The 16,362-nt window shown below is 41.2% G+C and overlaps 1 protein-coding gene and 1 pseudogene across 2 annotated transcripts in view; both read right to left on the bottom strand.

The window, feature by feature from the left end:
- Window positions 1–16,362, bottom strand: part of SLC35F3 (solute carrier family 35 member F3) — a 246,238-nt gene that overhangs the window by 14,327 nt on the left and 215,549 nt on the right. For both annotated transcript variants that reach the window (XM_061624518.1, XM_061624519.1), the window contains 2 exons: window positions 11,242–11,461; window positions 2,633–2,758 (listed from right to left, as the gene is read on the bottom strand). In XM_061624518.1, the coding sequence (XP_061480502.1) occupies window positions 2,633–2,758; window positions 11,242–11,461 (346 nt within the window). The remainder of the gene's footprint in view (window positions 1–2,632; window positions 2,759–11,241; window positions 11,462–16,362) is intronic.
- LOC133384682 (5S ribosomal RNA) lies at window positions 9,282–9,399 on the bottom strand (annotated as a pseudogene).

Here is a 16,362-nt window from a genome sequence, read left to right as displayed (position 1 = left end):
TGGGAAAACTCTGGAGCAGATTATAAAGCAGTCTGTAAGCGCCTTGAAAATAATGCAGTGATTACTAGAAGTGAACACAGATTTGTCAAGAACAAATCCTGACAGACTAATCTTATTTTTTGATTTGGTAACCTCCCTGATAGACTGTGGAAATGCTGTGGACATAATATCTCAACTTCAGCAAAGCTTTTGACAAAGTGCCCCATGATATTCTGATTGGCAAACTAGCTAAGTGTAGGCTGGATGGTATCAGGTGGATTCACAGATGGTTACAGAATTGTACTCAAGGAATGGTTATCAGTGGTTCCTCCTCAACCTGGGGGAAGGTAATGAGTGGAGTACCACAGGACTTGATACTGGCCCAGTGCTCTTCAACATTTTTATTAGTGACTTGAATGAGGAGGTACAGAAAATGCTTATCAAATTTGCCGATACAAAATTGGGAGGGATAGCTAATACCTTGGGGGACAGAAACAAAATTCAAAGGGATCTTGATAGGCTGGAGCATCTGGACACTGCAGTTTAAGAGGGATGCACACAAACTGAACAGGTCCAAAAAAGGGCAATGAGATTGATGAGGGGACTGGAATCAAAGCCCTGTGAGGAGAGACTGAAAGAACTGGGCATGTTTAGCCTTGAGAAGAGAAGACTGTGGGGAGATATGATAGCACTCTTCACATACTTGAAAGAGTGTCACACAGAGGAGGGCCAGGATCTTTTCCCAGAGTGCAAGACATGGAATAATGGGCTCAAGTTGCAGGAAGCCAGATTTCGACTGAACATCAGAAAACACTTCCTAACTATAAAGTGGTATAACAATAGAACTAATTACCTAGAGAGGTGGTGGGCTTTCCAACACTGAAGGCATTCAAGAGGCAGCTGGACAGCCACCTGTCTGGTATGCTTTAAGTTTGATTCCTGCATTGAGCAGGAGGTTAGACTCGATAGCCTTACAGGCCCCTTCCAACTCTACTATTCTATGATTCTATGAAATATAAATGAGAGCAAAGGTACCTCGTGGAAGAACACTGACTAATGGTGGGTATTGTGCTCCATACCTTGTTTTGGATTGTGCCACTCATGTTATCTCTTGGTCTGCTGTTTAGCACAGCATAGCTCAGCATAGGCATTGGTACATAAGTTCTTTTGTGGTTTATGAGTCACGAATGTGCTGATTCAGTGCACCTGACACTCAGAAAGTTACTGAGCTACTTCTGCTGGGCAGCCCGCATCACTATACTGGTGTGGCAGTGTGTGTGGAGGTGCTCTTACCTTCATATGTGTCATTGGTATTATGCAAAATGGCACAGGACACTGAATAGCTGGGGGCTATGCCTGAACACCTTCCATTCTGCTTGACACGGAAACCTATCAAATGATTATTCTGATTATTGTCAGTGATTGCTATCCCTGCCCCCCTCTGGCCAGTTATAATTATTGGCATTATACTGTGCCATTTAATCTAATTCAGGACACATTGTATGGAATATGAGTGCAAGAACATCAGATACAAAGAAAATAAATTTTGAAGACTGCTTATTTGGTTAAGGATGATGTGCTAACAAGACATTGAATGGCACAGTGAGGAGTCATCTCATGCCCCCATGTACTCTCAGATGACTTGTTTCAGGATACAAAAGGAAGACCGAACAAAGTTCCTGTTATGGAATATTAATATATTAATGCAAAAATAAACTTCTTCCTCTTTGCTAAGAAGCATGTATGGCTCTTTGCTGTCAGAAAGCCTGCAAATGTACTAATGATGTAGCTATCATCCTATTTTTTAATTTTATACAATCAATATTAATGGTGTTTACATCTTTTTCTCTTTGTAGCCTCTCTTATTTTGGTTCTCCTGACACCAGTCTGATTTAACACAAAGGAGTATTATAGACAACAGCAGCAGAGGTGTCTCTGCAGACAGAACTAGCCACCGCATTTATATACATTCCTTATGCTGACTCAGTTATGAACCAGAAGGTTTTATATTTGAATTCCAGCTGCCCTTCTCCTAACACCCACAGGCAACCTGTCTGGTAGCTGTTTCACCAATGTAAGAAAGCAACAGAAAAAAGGCAATGGAAAGATATTGTCTCTATCAAACGCAGAAGAATCTACAGCAAAGGATTTAAACCGCCAGCTGGTGGCACACATTTCTTTTCCATGGACTTTTTCATGTCTGCGTTTCACTATAGACACAGTAGGAAAATGACCCTGTTCCATCTAAACTATGACTTAATACTTGTAATTCCTGCCACCCAGAATTGTTCATCATGTAGTTTGTACACATGAAATTCTTTGAGGCATACACAAACACAGCCTAACAAATTACATTACATATTTTATAGACACCTAGATCTTCATCTGATTTAATTTTAAAAATGTTTATTGTGTTGGATTGTTGCTTGTATTTTAGTATTGTTTTGTTATTTATTGTATTTTTATGCTGTTTTATGTTCACCGCCCAGAGAGCTATTGCTAGTCGGGCGGTATATAAATTTAATAAATAAATAAATAAATAAATAAATTCATGCCATGGAGAGATATAAAACGGGAAAAGCACCCATTTATTACTTATTTGACAGTACACAAGACTGGAATCGCTACAGTGATGAAGCTTGAGCATACTTACTTTGTAGAGAGCTGACGTTGAGGCAGATCCCACAACAAGTGCTATTCCAATAACTGAATGACTGTGGAATCCATCAGCATAAGTCATCATGACTATCCCTGCAATAGCAAGTATAGCAGCAACAATCTGTTTGGATACAGGGAAGCAACGTGTTAGTAGTGTTCTCTCAAGACCATGAGAAATACTTAAGGCCCACTGTAACACAGAAGATTATTATCTAATTTGTATCTTTTGTAAGAATATAACCAGTATTAAGAACTTTTATATAGTAATTGCTGGTATGAATGTTACAGCAAAACAAAACTAAAAGCTGCCAGTGGAAAAACAATTATTAAGAGAATCTATCAGATCCTAATATAGGGAGCAAGGGAATTATTCTTCAAAGTACAATCTCCTTTTACAATTTTACAATTTTCCTTGAGAGAAATGTTATGGTCACTACAGCATACTCATTCACACTCTGTAGCTGGAGGTGCCATGCTCCACAATAAATTATGGGGCATTGCATTAATTGGTGCTACTGCAAATATGAAAATCTCAATTGTATGGTAATTAATTGTGTGGTGATTAATTTTAAACCTATACTATAGAGAAACATAAATGTTTGCAGCGAAAGCACCTGAAGTAGGATTTAAAACAAAGCCAAACAAAATGCACAGGATGATAAATTATTGAAAAATGGACTCTATTAATAAATTATTAGAACAATAATATACAAGATAAGATACAGCCTTATGCCTTTTTTCCACTTTAAGATGCAGCCCTTAATATTTTTACTATTCTCAATGTACTTACTATTTTCAGTTTCTCTAATATTCTAGAATTTCTGATACTTCATTCCTACCCTTACATTAATAATTATGATCATTGCTTCTTTTCTATGATTACATGCTTAATTTGCACTTGATTCATGTTTATGTTTTCTTTTAACAGGTGGTTGAATGGTTTATTACGGTCGGAGACCACCATATGCAGAACAGTATAAAAATAAACACATTACATCTCAAAGAAGCAGTACAGAACACCATATACATAACTGCTAGCGCTAAAACATCAGCTCAGGCTAAAACCATCTCAGAAATATTAAAATTAGGGTGCTAACAAAGCTTTGCGAAGTTTGATGGCCACTGTGTAAAACCCCGCCACTTTGGAAGAGACACGAGAATCAGTATCTGCTAAAAGATAATTCACATGATACTCTGCATCCCTGCCTGGGAGTCTTCATAGGATGGGGGCAATAAGCAAACATCTGAGGTCATAATAAAAAGAACAATCTAGTAAGACATGTCTTACATTTTCAATGACGCCAGCTCCACAAGGGCAAAGACATTCTGCAACTGGAATTTTCCGGTACCTGCCCTCTAACAGGGCAGATGGCAGAATGTTATGCTTAGCCAGGGTAAAAGCTTTCCTGATCCTGGGGGTATCTAGAAAGGCGAGGTGTTGCGCCGGGGTAAAAGGCTTTGTATAACAAAACCAGGGTAAGAGCAAACAAAAACCAAGTGGTTTTGGAGTTCCATGTCTAAAATTCTCTGGGTAATGCACAACTTCGCTTGAAGGAAACCTGCCGCCAAAAGAATGGGAGTAGTGAGACCTAATCGTGAAAGTTTCGTGGCTAAAGATTTCTTCCATTTTGAATGGAAGACGTCAGATAGGACCAGAGGGGCCAAACTGGCTGGGAGTAGCATTAATTTTAACCAGTATTTAAACTTAAGAATTCAGATGCACGCCTCAATTGTGGGAAGGCTGGCTTTGAGTCGTAAGATGGCATTGGGGACATGGGGGAGTACCCAATATACTCCTAAGGAACTTAGTTTGGATGGTTTCGAAAGAGAAGTAATTACCATAAATGCTTGTCTGCGCACCATATAATAGTTGGGAAATAACTTTGGTGGTAAATACTTGTATGGCAGAAGATACATGTTGCCCCCCTTTCGTATAACAGAAAGAGAGGAGAGCCTTAGAACTCCTCTGGGCGTTGGCCAGGGCATTCTTGGCCTTTATGTGCCACGCTCCGGAGGAGTGTAAAGTTATCCCCAGGTATCTATATGAGGATACTTGGTCTAATATGGTCCCATTTAAACACCACCAATGTTTTCTCCGCTTCCTGGAGAACACCACAACCGTGGACTTGTCATAATTAATGACCAATGACTCATTGTTACAATAGCTAGCCAGCGCTTTAAGCAACCGTCGGAGCCCTGTGCAAGTTAGAGATATCAGCACGGCATCATCAGCGTAGAGGAGAGTAAATATGGGCCTATTCGAAAGAGTAGGACAATGCGAGGGGACCTCCGACAATCTTCTAAATAGGGAGTTGATGTAAAGATTAAAGAGCGTGGGGGCTAAAACACGTTTAACTCCTTTAGCAGAGGTGATTGGCCTGGACAAGCTGCCTGCACTATCACATCTAATACGAACTTGGGTGTCCTGATATAAACAACGTATGAGTGCTAATAAACGCCTATCGATGTTGGCAGACTCCAGTTTAGCCCAGAGCCTGTCTCTTGGTATGAGATTGAAGGCAGACTTAAAAGTCTATGAAGGCGGCATACAGCGCCCCCACCCGGTTAACAGGTGGTTAAACCTTTTCAGCCTGAGAGCGGTATTGACCCAAATCAATCCTTTGGGGGCTACATCTCAAAGTGGTTGAAATGTGAAAGCGGGTGTAGCTAAAGTATAAAAGTGGGGGTGATGAAGAGAAGACTTTTGACATCACAGTGGGGTGCGTACAGGTGCAGTCAGAAAAAAAGTTTTTTAAAAAAATGGCAGTGGTTTTGGAGGGATACAAAAACCTTTTTGAATCACATCACAGTGGGAGAGCTCTGGGAGCAATCAATTAAAACAATTAACGTTTTATTTATTTATTTATTAGATTTATATCCCACCCTTGCTCCCAGTAGGAGTCCAGGTCGGCAAATGCTGCAAAAAACCCTGCAAATGTTCATTTTCTTAAAAAAGGGTACATTTTGGAGGGTCCTTTTGACATCACAGTGGGGAGCCCACAGGAGAAGTCAATAACTTTGAACACACACACAGCTTGATGGGGTGGAGGTCAGGGGCCACAAAAAAGCTTCTTTGGGGACTAGATATGACCCATTGTTTAGCCACCCCAGTTTAAAAGTCATGGGAACAGAGTATTGTATTGAATATGTTCAGAAAAGTGAAAATTTTGGTTGTAGAAATACTGTAAATTTAAAATTATTTATGTGCCATCTACAATACACATTAACTGAGTTGCCTTGAAATTAATATTTTCCTCTAATAGCTTAGAAATTATAACTGAGCACTTATAATTTTGGAAGCAAAACAGGGCCATTCAAAGTGTTAGGATGTTGGGGGCGATTCTCTAGGCTTGAAGATGTACATAAGTTTGTAAATTAAATAAAAACAGACATCTGAGTTACAGTTAGTTGAATACAACCCAGTGTGTTTTAGGTGCCAGCTTAAAACTTATTTGTTCCAGGCTCCAGCAAACCTTCTCTTGAAGGTGACCCTTCTTGTATTTCTGTGAACATGCTGCATTTTACTGTTTTTTTCTGTATTATTCTGCTTATTTTGTAAATGGAAGCAATAACATAAATAAATAAGCCAAACACCTTGATAGGGATCTGTTGGTTCCAGGATGTAAAGAATGTAGAAGCATCAGTCAAGGGGGGGAGGAAAGTAGTCTGGTGAAGGGGGAAGAAGAGCAGTTAGGGTTCAGTGGGATCTGTGCCATGGGGTTACAAAACTCCTCTTCCTGACTAGACACTGAGCAACTGGGCCAATTATGTGATGGAATATAAGGCAGTATTATAAAGATATAGACATTGTTTTACAGTAATAATGTCAAAAACCACCCCCGCTCCCCAGTGAAAACAGTATATGTGCCATGCTTGAATTCTCAAAGTGCATTTTTAATTGGAGGAGAAAAGGCTTACCTCTGTACTTGCTAAAATTAGCACATGTTTTACTATTGATTCAAAGTCTGGTAATGTTTCAGAAGAAGAAAATAAGTTTAATTCAGTTTTACAAAGAACATCATAGCTTTCATTCAATCATCTTTGGCACAATGAACCCCAGTGAGGTCAGTGAAACTTAGGGCTGGTTCACATGGGAACTGAACTTTGAATTAAAGACTCAGCTTTTTCCATTGCAATCGATTTGGAAGGTTCACACACTTTCTACCTTCCAATCCACTGTTTTGCATTCACACTAGTTTGTGTTCATCCGGGAAGGTTTAGTATCACTGTTTCCTTGTGGCCCCGTTCCCAGTTTTACATGTTTACTCCATCCAGAGTATCCATATTGCTAATGGAGAAGGGGAGGATTTTTTTTGACAATTGCATGATGAAGGGTGTGTGTGTGCAATTGACATGAAAAACTATTTTCTGTCAGTTTCAGTTCCTCCTGACATTTATAGTAACCCCACCTTTTTTAAGTATTTATGAAATGCAATTTTTATAGTGGGAGACAGAGTGTGTGTGTGTGCGCGCCTTCTGTCACATTGCCAGTAATTGGCAGATAAAACAATCTTGCTTTGTGAGAGTTGCAGGATTGCCTGCATGTGAGCGGGGGGGGGGAACCTTAAGGAATGGTCTGGGGCTAGTGAACATTGTGGTTTTGGGGAGATGTGGAGGTGGCTCAGGCTATCCAGGAGCTGCTCCTTTCCCCCCTCCGCTGGGGTGGTGTGCAGCAAACTGGAAGGAAAAAGCAGTGCCTCGTGGTCTGAAGAATCGCTTGCACAGTGTGCAGGATTATTTTGTAAGGGACAGTGACTCCACGTGGAGCCGAACTCGCCTTTCTCTTCTGCTGTGTAAGGCTAATGATTTTTCCCCTCCTGTTCTGCCCACTCTCTCTCCCCTTCTCTGGGAGAAGAATGGTTGATGGGAAGAGAGAGATCAGCAGGGGTTATGCATGCGTGCACGCTTGTGTTCAGCTGCCAAAGTTAGCCTGGATCATAAAAGTGATTTCAGTGGAAATTGTTATGCACTCTGGGCTGCCCTGTTTCTATAGTGCCAGGGCATTGCCGCCTCTGCCGCCACACACTTCACAGCCCAACATTCCCTTCCTTCCTGCAGATCTGCGGTGCTGCTTTGCTTTTGTAAAGCCCGAGGGAGTTTGGGTGGAAAGAGTTTGAACTGTGCTGAAGTTTGAAAGAAAAAAGGAAGAACAGGTGTGAAGGAAGGCATTTTACTGGGGGGAGAAAGGGGTGAAAGAAAGGAGGTCTGCAGGAGTTCAGGAGCAGTCAGTACCTTGTTAAGCTGCCGGAAGCAAAATGGAACCCATGGAGAGTTTAGTGGGTAGAGAAAAGGGAGTATCTGAAAGTGACGATCCACCCCCCCCCCCCAAAAAACACACTGGGACAAAGCACCTACATGGGAGAAGGACAGAGAAGTGGAGACCATTTTTCCTTCTCGCATTTTAAGCAGATTGATTTAATACAGATTTAAAGGGGAAAGCAGCGGCATTCCTTCTCCTTCCCTGCGTCATGTAAACCCTGCAAATTAAATGGGGATGCAAGTAGCACCAATCTCACAGTAAATTGCCATGTGAACAAGCACTTATTCCAAGAAGTGTGGATCACAACTAAAACAGCCTCCTACCCAAGTCCTTTGCAAGCTTAGGAATGTGCCCTTTCTGTTTCATTCAGCACATAAGGGAGACAGTTCCTTCAGTGACAGATTGACCTAAGTGGTTGGTTGGTGTCCATCATGATTATGTAAGACTGAACCCTCAAAAGAGCCCAGAGCATCCCAATGAAACATGATCTTATTTATCAGGCAGCTTGTTTCCTCTGAAAACACAGGCTGTCATTGAGAGACAATGTTTAGCATTTTTAAGGAATAATGTTCTTACTTGCAAGTGATTTTTTTGAGGACTGTGTTTACTGCTGATTTTCTGACAAGTCAGCTTCTGTCTGTAAACATTAGTAGAAAAGGTGCAAACAAAAATTCCTAGATTTGTCCTCATAATCACTTAGACCATATGCTCAGAAAGGATTATTTTGTTCTACTCTTTGGGAACAACTTCAACCAAAAGCCTTTGAAAGGTTTCTTAAAATTATTTGTCAGGACATATTTAAAGGCACAGATCTAAAACCCATTTTTTAGTTTCAGAATTTGGACTGAAATGTTCACTCTTTTTGTCTAATTTGGGGCCAAATGGGCTCAAAATGATGGGAAGAGCTCCAGAATGTATTAAGAAAATGAGTGCAAAAAAGGCAGAATCTTGTCTTAGATTCTGTCCATGGACTTATGGAGTCTAGAGTTTTGGCTCATCTTCTGCATATTATAATCATTTAGTCAGCTATTTGGTACTGTGCAATGACAGCTGTATGTTTTTGCCTGTGTTTTTTTCTGCTGCTACTGGATTGTTATATATTTTTATCAGCTGTCTCCTGTGTGCTGGCTGGATATTTTTAAATCATTTTGTATTGTTTGTGATGTAAGCTGTCTTTGGTCTTCCTTCTGAGACAGAAAGATGGGATACAAATGTTCTGGGAGAAAAAAACAATAATAAAAACAAATGTTTTTTGATGCAAAATGTTGTTATATGCCTTCAAGTCAACACGATTTATGGTGACCCTATGAATCTTTTTTGAATATATTCATAGGGTTTTCATGGTAAGAGGTATTCCGAAGTGGTTTACCATTGCTTTCCTCTAAGTCTACGGCATCCAGTATTCCCAGGCGGTCTCCCATCCAAGTACTAACCAGACCTGACCCTGCTTAGCTTCCGAGATCAGACAAGTAGGGCGTGCTCAGGGTAGCATGGCCGTAGGTGGCAAAATATTACCTACCTTGTATTTTCTTCTCTCAGCATTAGTCAGTACTTTGCAGGTATAACCAATGCAAAGAAGACAACCCTGCTGGATCAGGCCAATGGCCCATCCAGTCCAACATCCTGTTCTCACAGTGGCCAACCAGATGTCTATGGGAAGCCCACAGGCAGGACCTGACTGCAACAAGCACTCTCCCCAATTGTGATACCCAGCAACTGATATTCAGAAGCATACTGCCTCCAACCATGGAGGCAGAGCACAGCCATCGTGGCTAGTAACTATTGATAGCCGTATCCTCCATGAACTTGCCTAATCCTCTTTTAAAGTCATCCAAGTTGGTGGCCATCACTGCCTCCTGTGGCAGTGAATTCCATCATTTAAATATGTGCTGCATGAAGAAGTACTTTCTTTTGTCTGTCCTGAATCGTCCAACATTTAGCTTCATTGGATGTCCGTGAGTTCTAGTGTTATGACAAAGGAAGAAAAACTTTTCTCTGTCCACATTCTCCATGCCATGCATAATTTTATGCAGTTCTATCATTCCACCTCTTACTTTTTCTCTAAAGAGCCCCAAATGCTGCATCCTTTCCTCAGTATGCTTCTGAATACGCTGCTCATTAACCACACTGGCATCCTCTTGGCCCTTGTGGGAGCTTTCCTGATTTGCAGTATATAGCTGAACTTCTCATTTTTTTTAAAAAAAAGCTCCCAAGCATTTTGGAGTGATTTGGCTTTTGAAGTCAAATGTGACCATGCTAGATTTTCATCATCATCATCATTATTTACCCACCCTTTACCCAAAGGTCCCATGACTATTTACATGTATGTTTAATTTAATAACACTGCGGTCACTGCTCCCAATTGGTTTGACAACACTTACATCTTGCACCAGGTCTTGCATCCTAACTCCTCCTCCTCCTGACACCATCATCTCATCCACACAATGAGACTCTGCCTGTCTAGCTGACCTGCGTGTGGAACCAGTAGCATTTAAGAGAAAGCTACCTTGGAGGTCCTGGCTTTTAGCATTTTACCTAGCAACCTAAACGATCCTCCATGCGCCTTAGTCCAAATCCATGAAAAGCCTTAAAGGTCAAAACCATCATTTTGAATTTGGCCAGAAAAGGACTAGAAGCCAGAAGAGATGAAGAAGCACTGGATGTTGCTCAGACCTAGTGAGCAATCTCAAAACCATATACCCAACACATCCAAACATGCACTCTATCCCCACCATCTTTCTAGAATATGGCTTGTGCCTACCTGCTTAGGCCCTTTTGTGTAGACAGGACCTCTAATGTGTGGTGGGCAGGCATGGTGAAAGATTTGACAAGCAAGCACAATCCTGGACCCTTATGCACATATACATTTGTACACTCAAAATTCTATCTGGAAAGCACTTTAGTAAAGGCCAGCTGCTCAGTAAGGGTTGAGATTTATATGTAGCAGAAGATAAATCTTAAGCATGGGATCCTCTTAAAATATGCACATCAATAGTATGGTCTACAAAGCTAAATTTTGGTTCTAGGAAGCTTTATTTTATATATTTTCCAACTAGAATAGAAACATTAATATACATAAGATATATGCATTTTTAGGCAGTGATAAATTAACAAGTTTTTGAAGGAGGAAGTCATAATTGTTTCAGACCTAAACCACAATGGTAATATTCAGCAGTAATTTTGTTTTAGAATAAACATTCAAAATGTTACAAAAGAAGGCTGGAAGAACTACTTTAAATAGTAAAATGCAATCTGTTATAGCAGCATTTTCCCAGTAGGGAAACTCCTGAGAATAGTCAAACAAGAGTTGGGTGGTGGAAAAACAGAGATCATTAATCACTTACCCTCACTCCCATGAACCTGTCCCTGAGAATGATCCATGAAAGCAAAAACACAAAAGCTTTGTTGCAGCAGAACAGCACGGAGACATCCGTAGTGTTTATTTTTTTTATTGCATGTAAGTACAGGTAGTTTGTGAGTGTCCAAAGAACACCAAAGGGTGCTGCTTTGGTAAAAAATGCCTTTAGCGTTAAGCCGTTGTCTCCAAAAAACCGACAGCATTCCCTAAAACAAGAAAATAAAATAATTAGACCCTGTAGAAAGCATATCCTTCATATTCTGTATCAGCTGCACTGCTTTTCAGTGTGGAATAAAACCAAAGACTGGGTTAAAACAGTTATTTCTCAAATCTGAAGAACCTTAATTTTTATTTATAAGTTTTTGCAGAACCTCAACTGGGACTGAACATTCAGATCAGACAAAGGGTTGGAATTAAAAGTGATGCAGTGTCCTTCCAAATGCCCACCATTGCCAATTTCATAATAGAAGTATCAGATTAATGCATGTTTGGGAGAATTAATATATGCGTGGAATTTAGCCAGTTCTTTCTGTCCTACTGTGGTATTGACATATCCTTCTGGAATGGCTTGGTGGATTGGGAGTGGGAGGCATGGTGACATGGCGGTTCCATTCCTAGCTGTAGAGTTGGTTCCAGACAGTAGCACTGAGGGACTTCAGCTCAGCCCCATGGCAATTGTGTTGTGGCATCCTGCAAGGTTCCATATTATTCCCCATGCTTTTTGATGACTAAGGTGCTGGACTACGACCTGGGAGACCAGGGTTCAAATCCCCATAAAGCCATGAAGCTCACTGGGTGACCTTGGGCCAGTCACTGTCTCTCAGCCTCAGAGGGAGGCAATGGTAAGCTACCTCTGAATACCGCTTACCATGAAAACTTTATTCATAGGGTCGCCATAAGTCAGAATTGACTTGAAGGCATTCAATTTTTTCCCATGAAGTTGTTGAGAGTGGTCATCAGGATATTTGGGGCCTAGTGTAATCAATATGTAAATGACACCCACCTCTACTTCTCCCTGTCATTTCAATCAGGTGAGGCTGTGCAGATGCTGGACCATTGCCTGGAGGCAGTAATAGGTTGGATTATTGTAATGTGCTCTACATGGAGGTTACCTCTGAATACACGTAAAGCTTCATCTAGTGCAAAATGTGGCTGCCAGAGTCTTGACTAGCTCATTGGCTCAGAATAATGTAATACTGATTCTAAGAATCTGCTCCGGTTGCCTATACACTGCTGAGCCCAATTCAAGGTAACATTAAGTCCTAAATAACTTGGGGCCCAAATACTTGAAGGAGCACCTTTCCCTATACTAGTGCCCCGTTCAGAGTGGAAGCCACGAGACTGAGATGCAGGTGTAAACAATTCTTGTTTTATTAAAGTAATGGATACATTGAAGGCAGCGTGCTTCATAGGATCCCCTATGCCAGCTCACTACAATTCCCCAACTAAACTCTACACATGCTCTGCAACATATGAAGGAAGTTAACTCAGCGCCCTAATCAGGGAGCTGCAGTCTTAAATAGGAAAAGTCTTGGATTGTAATCTCTGACTCCTGCGCATGCTCTCCCTCTGCCCTGTCTGTTTCTCACGGCGTCGAGAGCTAGGTGAAGGGGGGCGCGCGCTTCCAACGGCTCATCTGAAAGAACCAGTTCCTTAGACAGGCTCAAGGTCACTGGGTGGAGAAGCGTTTGATGCATCCAGAAAGCCGCTTGGTAAAGGGGGCGTTACTGCACGCTCCGAAGCATCACCCAACGGCTCTACTGGCATGTCCGGGGGCTGCACGTTGTTCTCTTCAAAGGCAGCGTTGTTTGTGGGAACTGGCATGACATCAGACTCATTCCCTTCCCCAAGGTCTTGAGAAGACTCAACAACTACTGACTCCTCCATGCCTTCTAACTGCTGAGGAACCTGAAACTCATGCCTAGCCTGCCTGTGTATTAAGATCTGTGGGAGAGGCCCTTCTTGTGGTCCTGCCATTGGATAAAGTACACTGTGCAGGAACACAGGATAGGCCTTTTCTGTGGTGACACCCTGACTGCAGCTGTTTACTTTTCAATGCCAGCTGAACTCTCTTTGATCAAGTCTTTTCAGAGGATGGGTGTAACTGACACCAGCTGCAAATTAATTGTCTATCTGCTCTGTTACTAGAATCATGTTGTTTTATATCTGTTGTTTCTATTTTTATTTTTAATGTGCTGTATGATTTTATTGTTGCTGTACTTTATATTGTAACCCACCCTGGGATCATTAATCTGATGAAGGGTAGACTAGAAATCAAAATAATAGGTAAGTAAATATAATGGCTGCTGGATGCAGGATTGGACACTATAACAGATCAAGTAGAGGGAATAAATGTACTAACTTTTGAGGAAATTATATGGGATGAAGGAGGCCTCCCTTTGTTTCATTTATTTCAAATTAAGGGAGCAGTTATTTCTTTGGTAAGGAAATGGACAGCAACCCTGGACTTAATCCTCAGTAGGGACCGGGACCTGGTGCGAGATGTAAGTGTTGTCGAACCAATTGGGAGCAGTGACCATAGTGCTATTAAATTAAACATACATGTAAATGGCCAATTGCCACGAAAATCCAACACGGTCACATTTGACTTCAAAAGAGGAAACGTCACAAAAATGAGGGGATTGGTAAAAAGAAAGCTGAAAAACAAAGTCCAGAGGGTCACATCACTTGAAAATGCTTGGAAGTTGTTTAAAAACACTATATTAGAAGCTTAACTAGAGTGCATACCGCAGATCAGAAAAGGTACCACCAGGGCCAAGAAGATGCCAGCATGGTTAATAAGCAAAGTCAACGAAGCTCTTAGAGGCAAAAAGTCTTCCTTCAGAAAATGAAAGTCTTGTCTGAATGAAGAAAATAAAAAGGAACACAAACTCTGGCAAAAGAAATACAAGAAGACAATAAGGGATGCTAAAAAAGAATTTGAGGAGCACATTGCTAAGAACATAAAAACCAACAACAAAAAATTCTATAAATACATTCAAAGCAGGAGACTATCTAGGGAGGCGATTGGACCCTTGGATGATAAGGGAGTCAAAGGTGTACTAAAGAACGATAAGGAGATTGCAGAGAAGCTAAATGAATTCTTTGCATCTGTCTTCACAGTGGAAGATATAGGGCAGATCCCTGAACCTGAACTAACATTTGCAGGAAGGGATTCTGAGGAACTGAGACAAATAGTGGTAACGAGAGAGGACGTTCTAGGCTTAATAGACAATATAAAAACTGACAAATCACCGGGCCCAGATAGCATCCACCCGAGAGTTCTCAAAGAACTCAAATGTGAAATTGCTGATCTGCTAACTAAAGTATGTAACTTGTCCCTCGGGTCCTCCTCCATGTCTGAGGACTGGAAAGTGGCAAATGTAACGCCAATCTTCAAAAAGGGATCCGGGGGGATCCCAGAAATTACAAGCCAGTTAGCTTAACTTCTGTCCCTGGAAAACTGGTAGAAAGTATTGTTAAAGCTAGATTAACTAAGCACATAGAAGAACAAGCCTTGCTGAAGCAGAGCCAGCATGGCTTCTGCAAGGGAAAGTCCTGTCTCAGTAACCTATTAGAATTCTTTGAGAGTGTCAACAAGCATATAGATAGAGGGGATCCAGTGGACATAGTGTACTTAGACTTTCAAAAAGCGTTTGTCAAGTTACCTCACCAAAGACTTCTGAGGAAGCTTAGCAGTCATGGAATAAGAGGAGAGGTCCTCTTGTGGATAAGGAATTGGTTAAGAAGCAGAAAGCAGAGAGTAGGAATAAATGGACAGTTCTCCCAATGGAGGGCTGTAGAAAGTGGAGTCCCTCAAGGATCGGTATTGGGACCTCTCCTTTTCAGCTTGTTCATTAATGACCTAGAATTAGGAGTGAGCAGTGAAGTGGCCAAGTTTGCTGATGACACTAAATTGTTCAGGGTTGTTAGAACGAAAAGGGATTGCGAAGAGCTCCAAAAAGACCTCTCCAAACTGAGTGAATGGGTGGAAAAATGGCAAATGCAATTCAATATAAACAAGTGTAAAATTATGCATATTGGAGCAAAAAATCTTAATTTCACATATACGCTCATGGGGTCTGAACTGGTGGTGACCAACCAGGAGAGAGACCTCAGGGTTGTAGTGGACAGCACGATGAAAATGTTGACCCAATGTGCGGCAGCTGTGAAAAAGGCAAATTCCATGCTAGGGATAATTAGGAAAGGTATTGAAAATAAAACAGCCGATATAATGCCGTTGTATAAATCTATGGTGCGGCTGCATTTGGAATACTGTGTACAGTTCTGGTCGCCTCATCTCAAAAAGGATATTATAGAGTGGGAAAAGGTTCAGAAGAGGGCAACCAGAATGATCAAGGGGATGGAGCGACTCCCTTATGAGGAAAGGTTGCAGCATTTGGGGCTTTTTAGTTAAGTGAAAAGGCGGGTCAGAGGAGACATGATAGAAGTGTATAAAATTATGCATGGCACTGAGAAAGTGGATAGAGAAAAGTTTTTCTCCCTCATAATACTAGAACTCGTGGACATTCAAAGAAGCTGAATGTTGGAAGATTCAGAACAGACAAAAGGAAGTACTTCTTTACTCAGCACATAGTTAAACTATGGAATTTGCTCCCACAAGACGCAGTAATGGCCACCAGCTTGATGGCTTTAAAAGAAGATTAGACAAATTCATGGAGGACAGGGCTATCAATGGCTACTAGCCGTGATGGCTGTGCTCTGCCACCCTAGTCAGAGGTGGTATGTTTCTGAAAACCAGTTGCCGGAAGCCTCAGGAGGGGAGAGTGTTCTTGCACTCGGGTCCTGCTTGTGGGCTTCCCCCAGACACCTGGTTGGCCACTGTGAGAACAGGATGCTGGACTAGATGGGCCACTGGCCTGATCCAGCAGGCTCTTCTTATATTCTTATGAAATGTGGAATATTAAGAAAGGAACATAAATGCAAAATTATATTTACTTGTAGTAATGGTAAGGGAATAATGGTGAATCCTATTATATAGTGTTGGAATAAAAACAGAAGGTAAGTATGTTTATGAGAAAATGGGAGAGACGTTTGAGACAAGAAATAAATATGGATTAATGGAACTGGATATGGACATACATTA

Source organism: Rhineura floridana, chromosome 4 (genome assembly GCF_030035675.1).
Source record: "Rhineura floridana isolate rRhiFlo1 chromosome 4, rRhiFlo1.hap2, whole genome shotgun sequence".
NCBI lineage: Eukaryota > Metazoa > Chordata > Lepidosauria > Squamata > Rhineuridae > Rhineura > Rhineura floridana.
The sequence above is the reverse complement of the archived record's forward strand: the minus strand, read 5'-3'. Positions and strand labels throughout refer to the sequence as shown.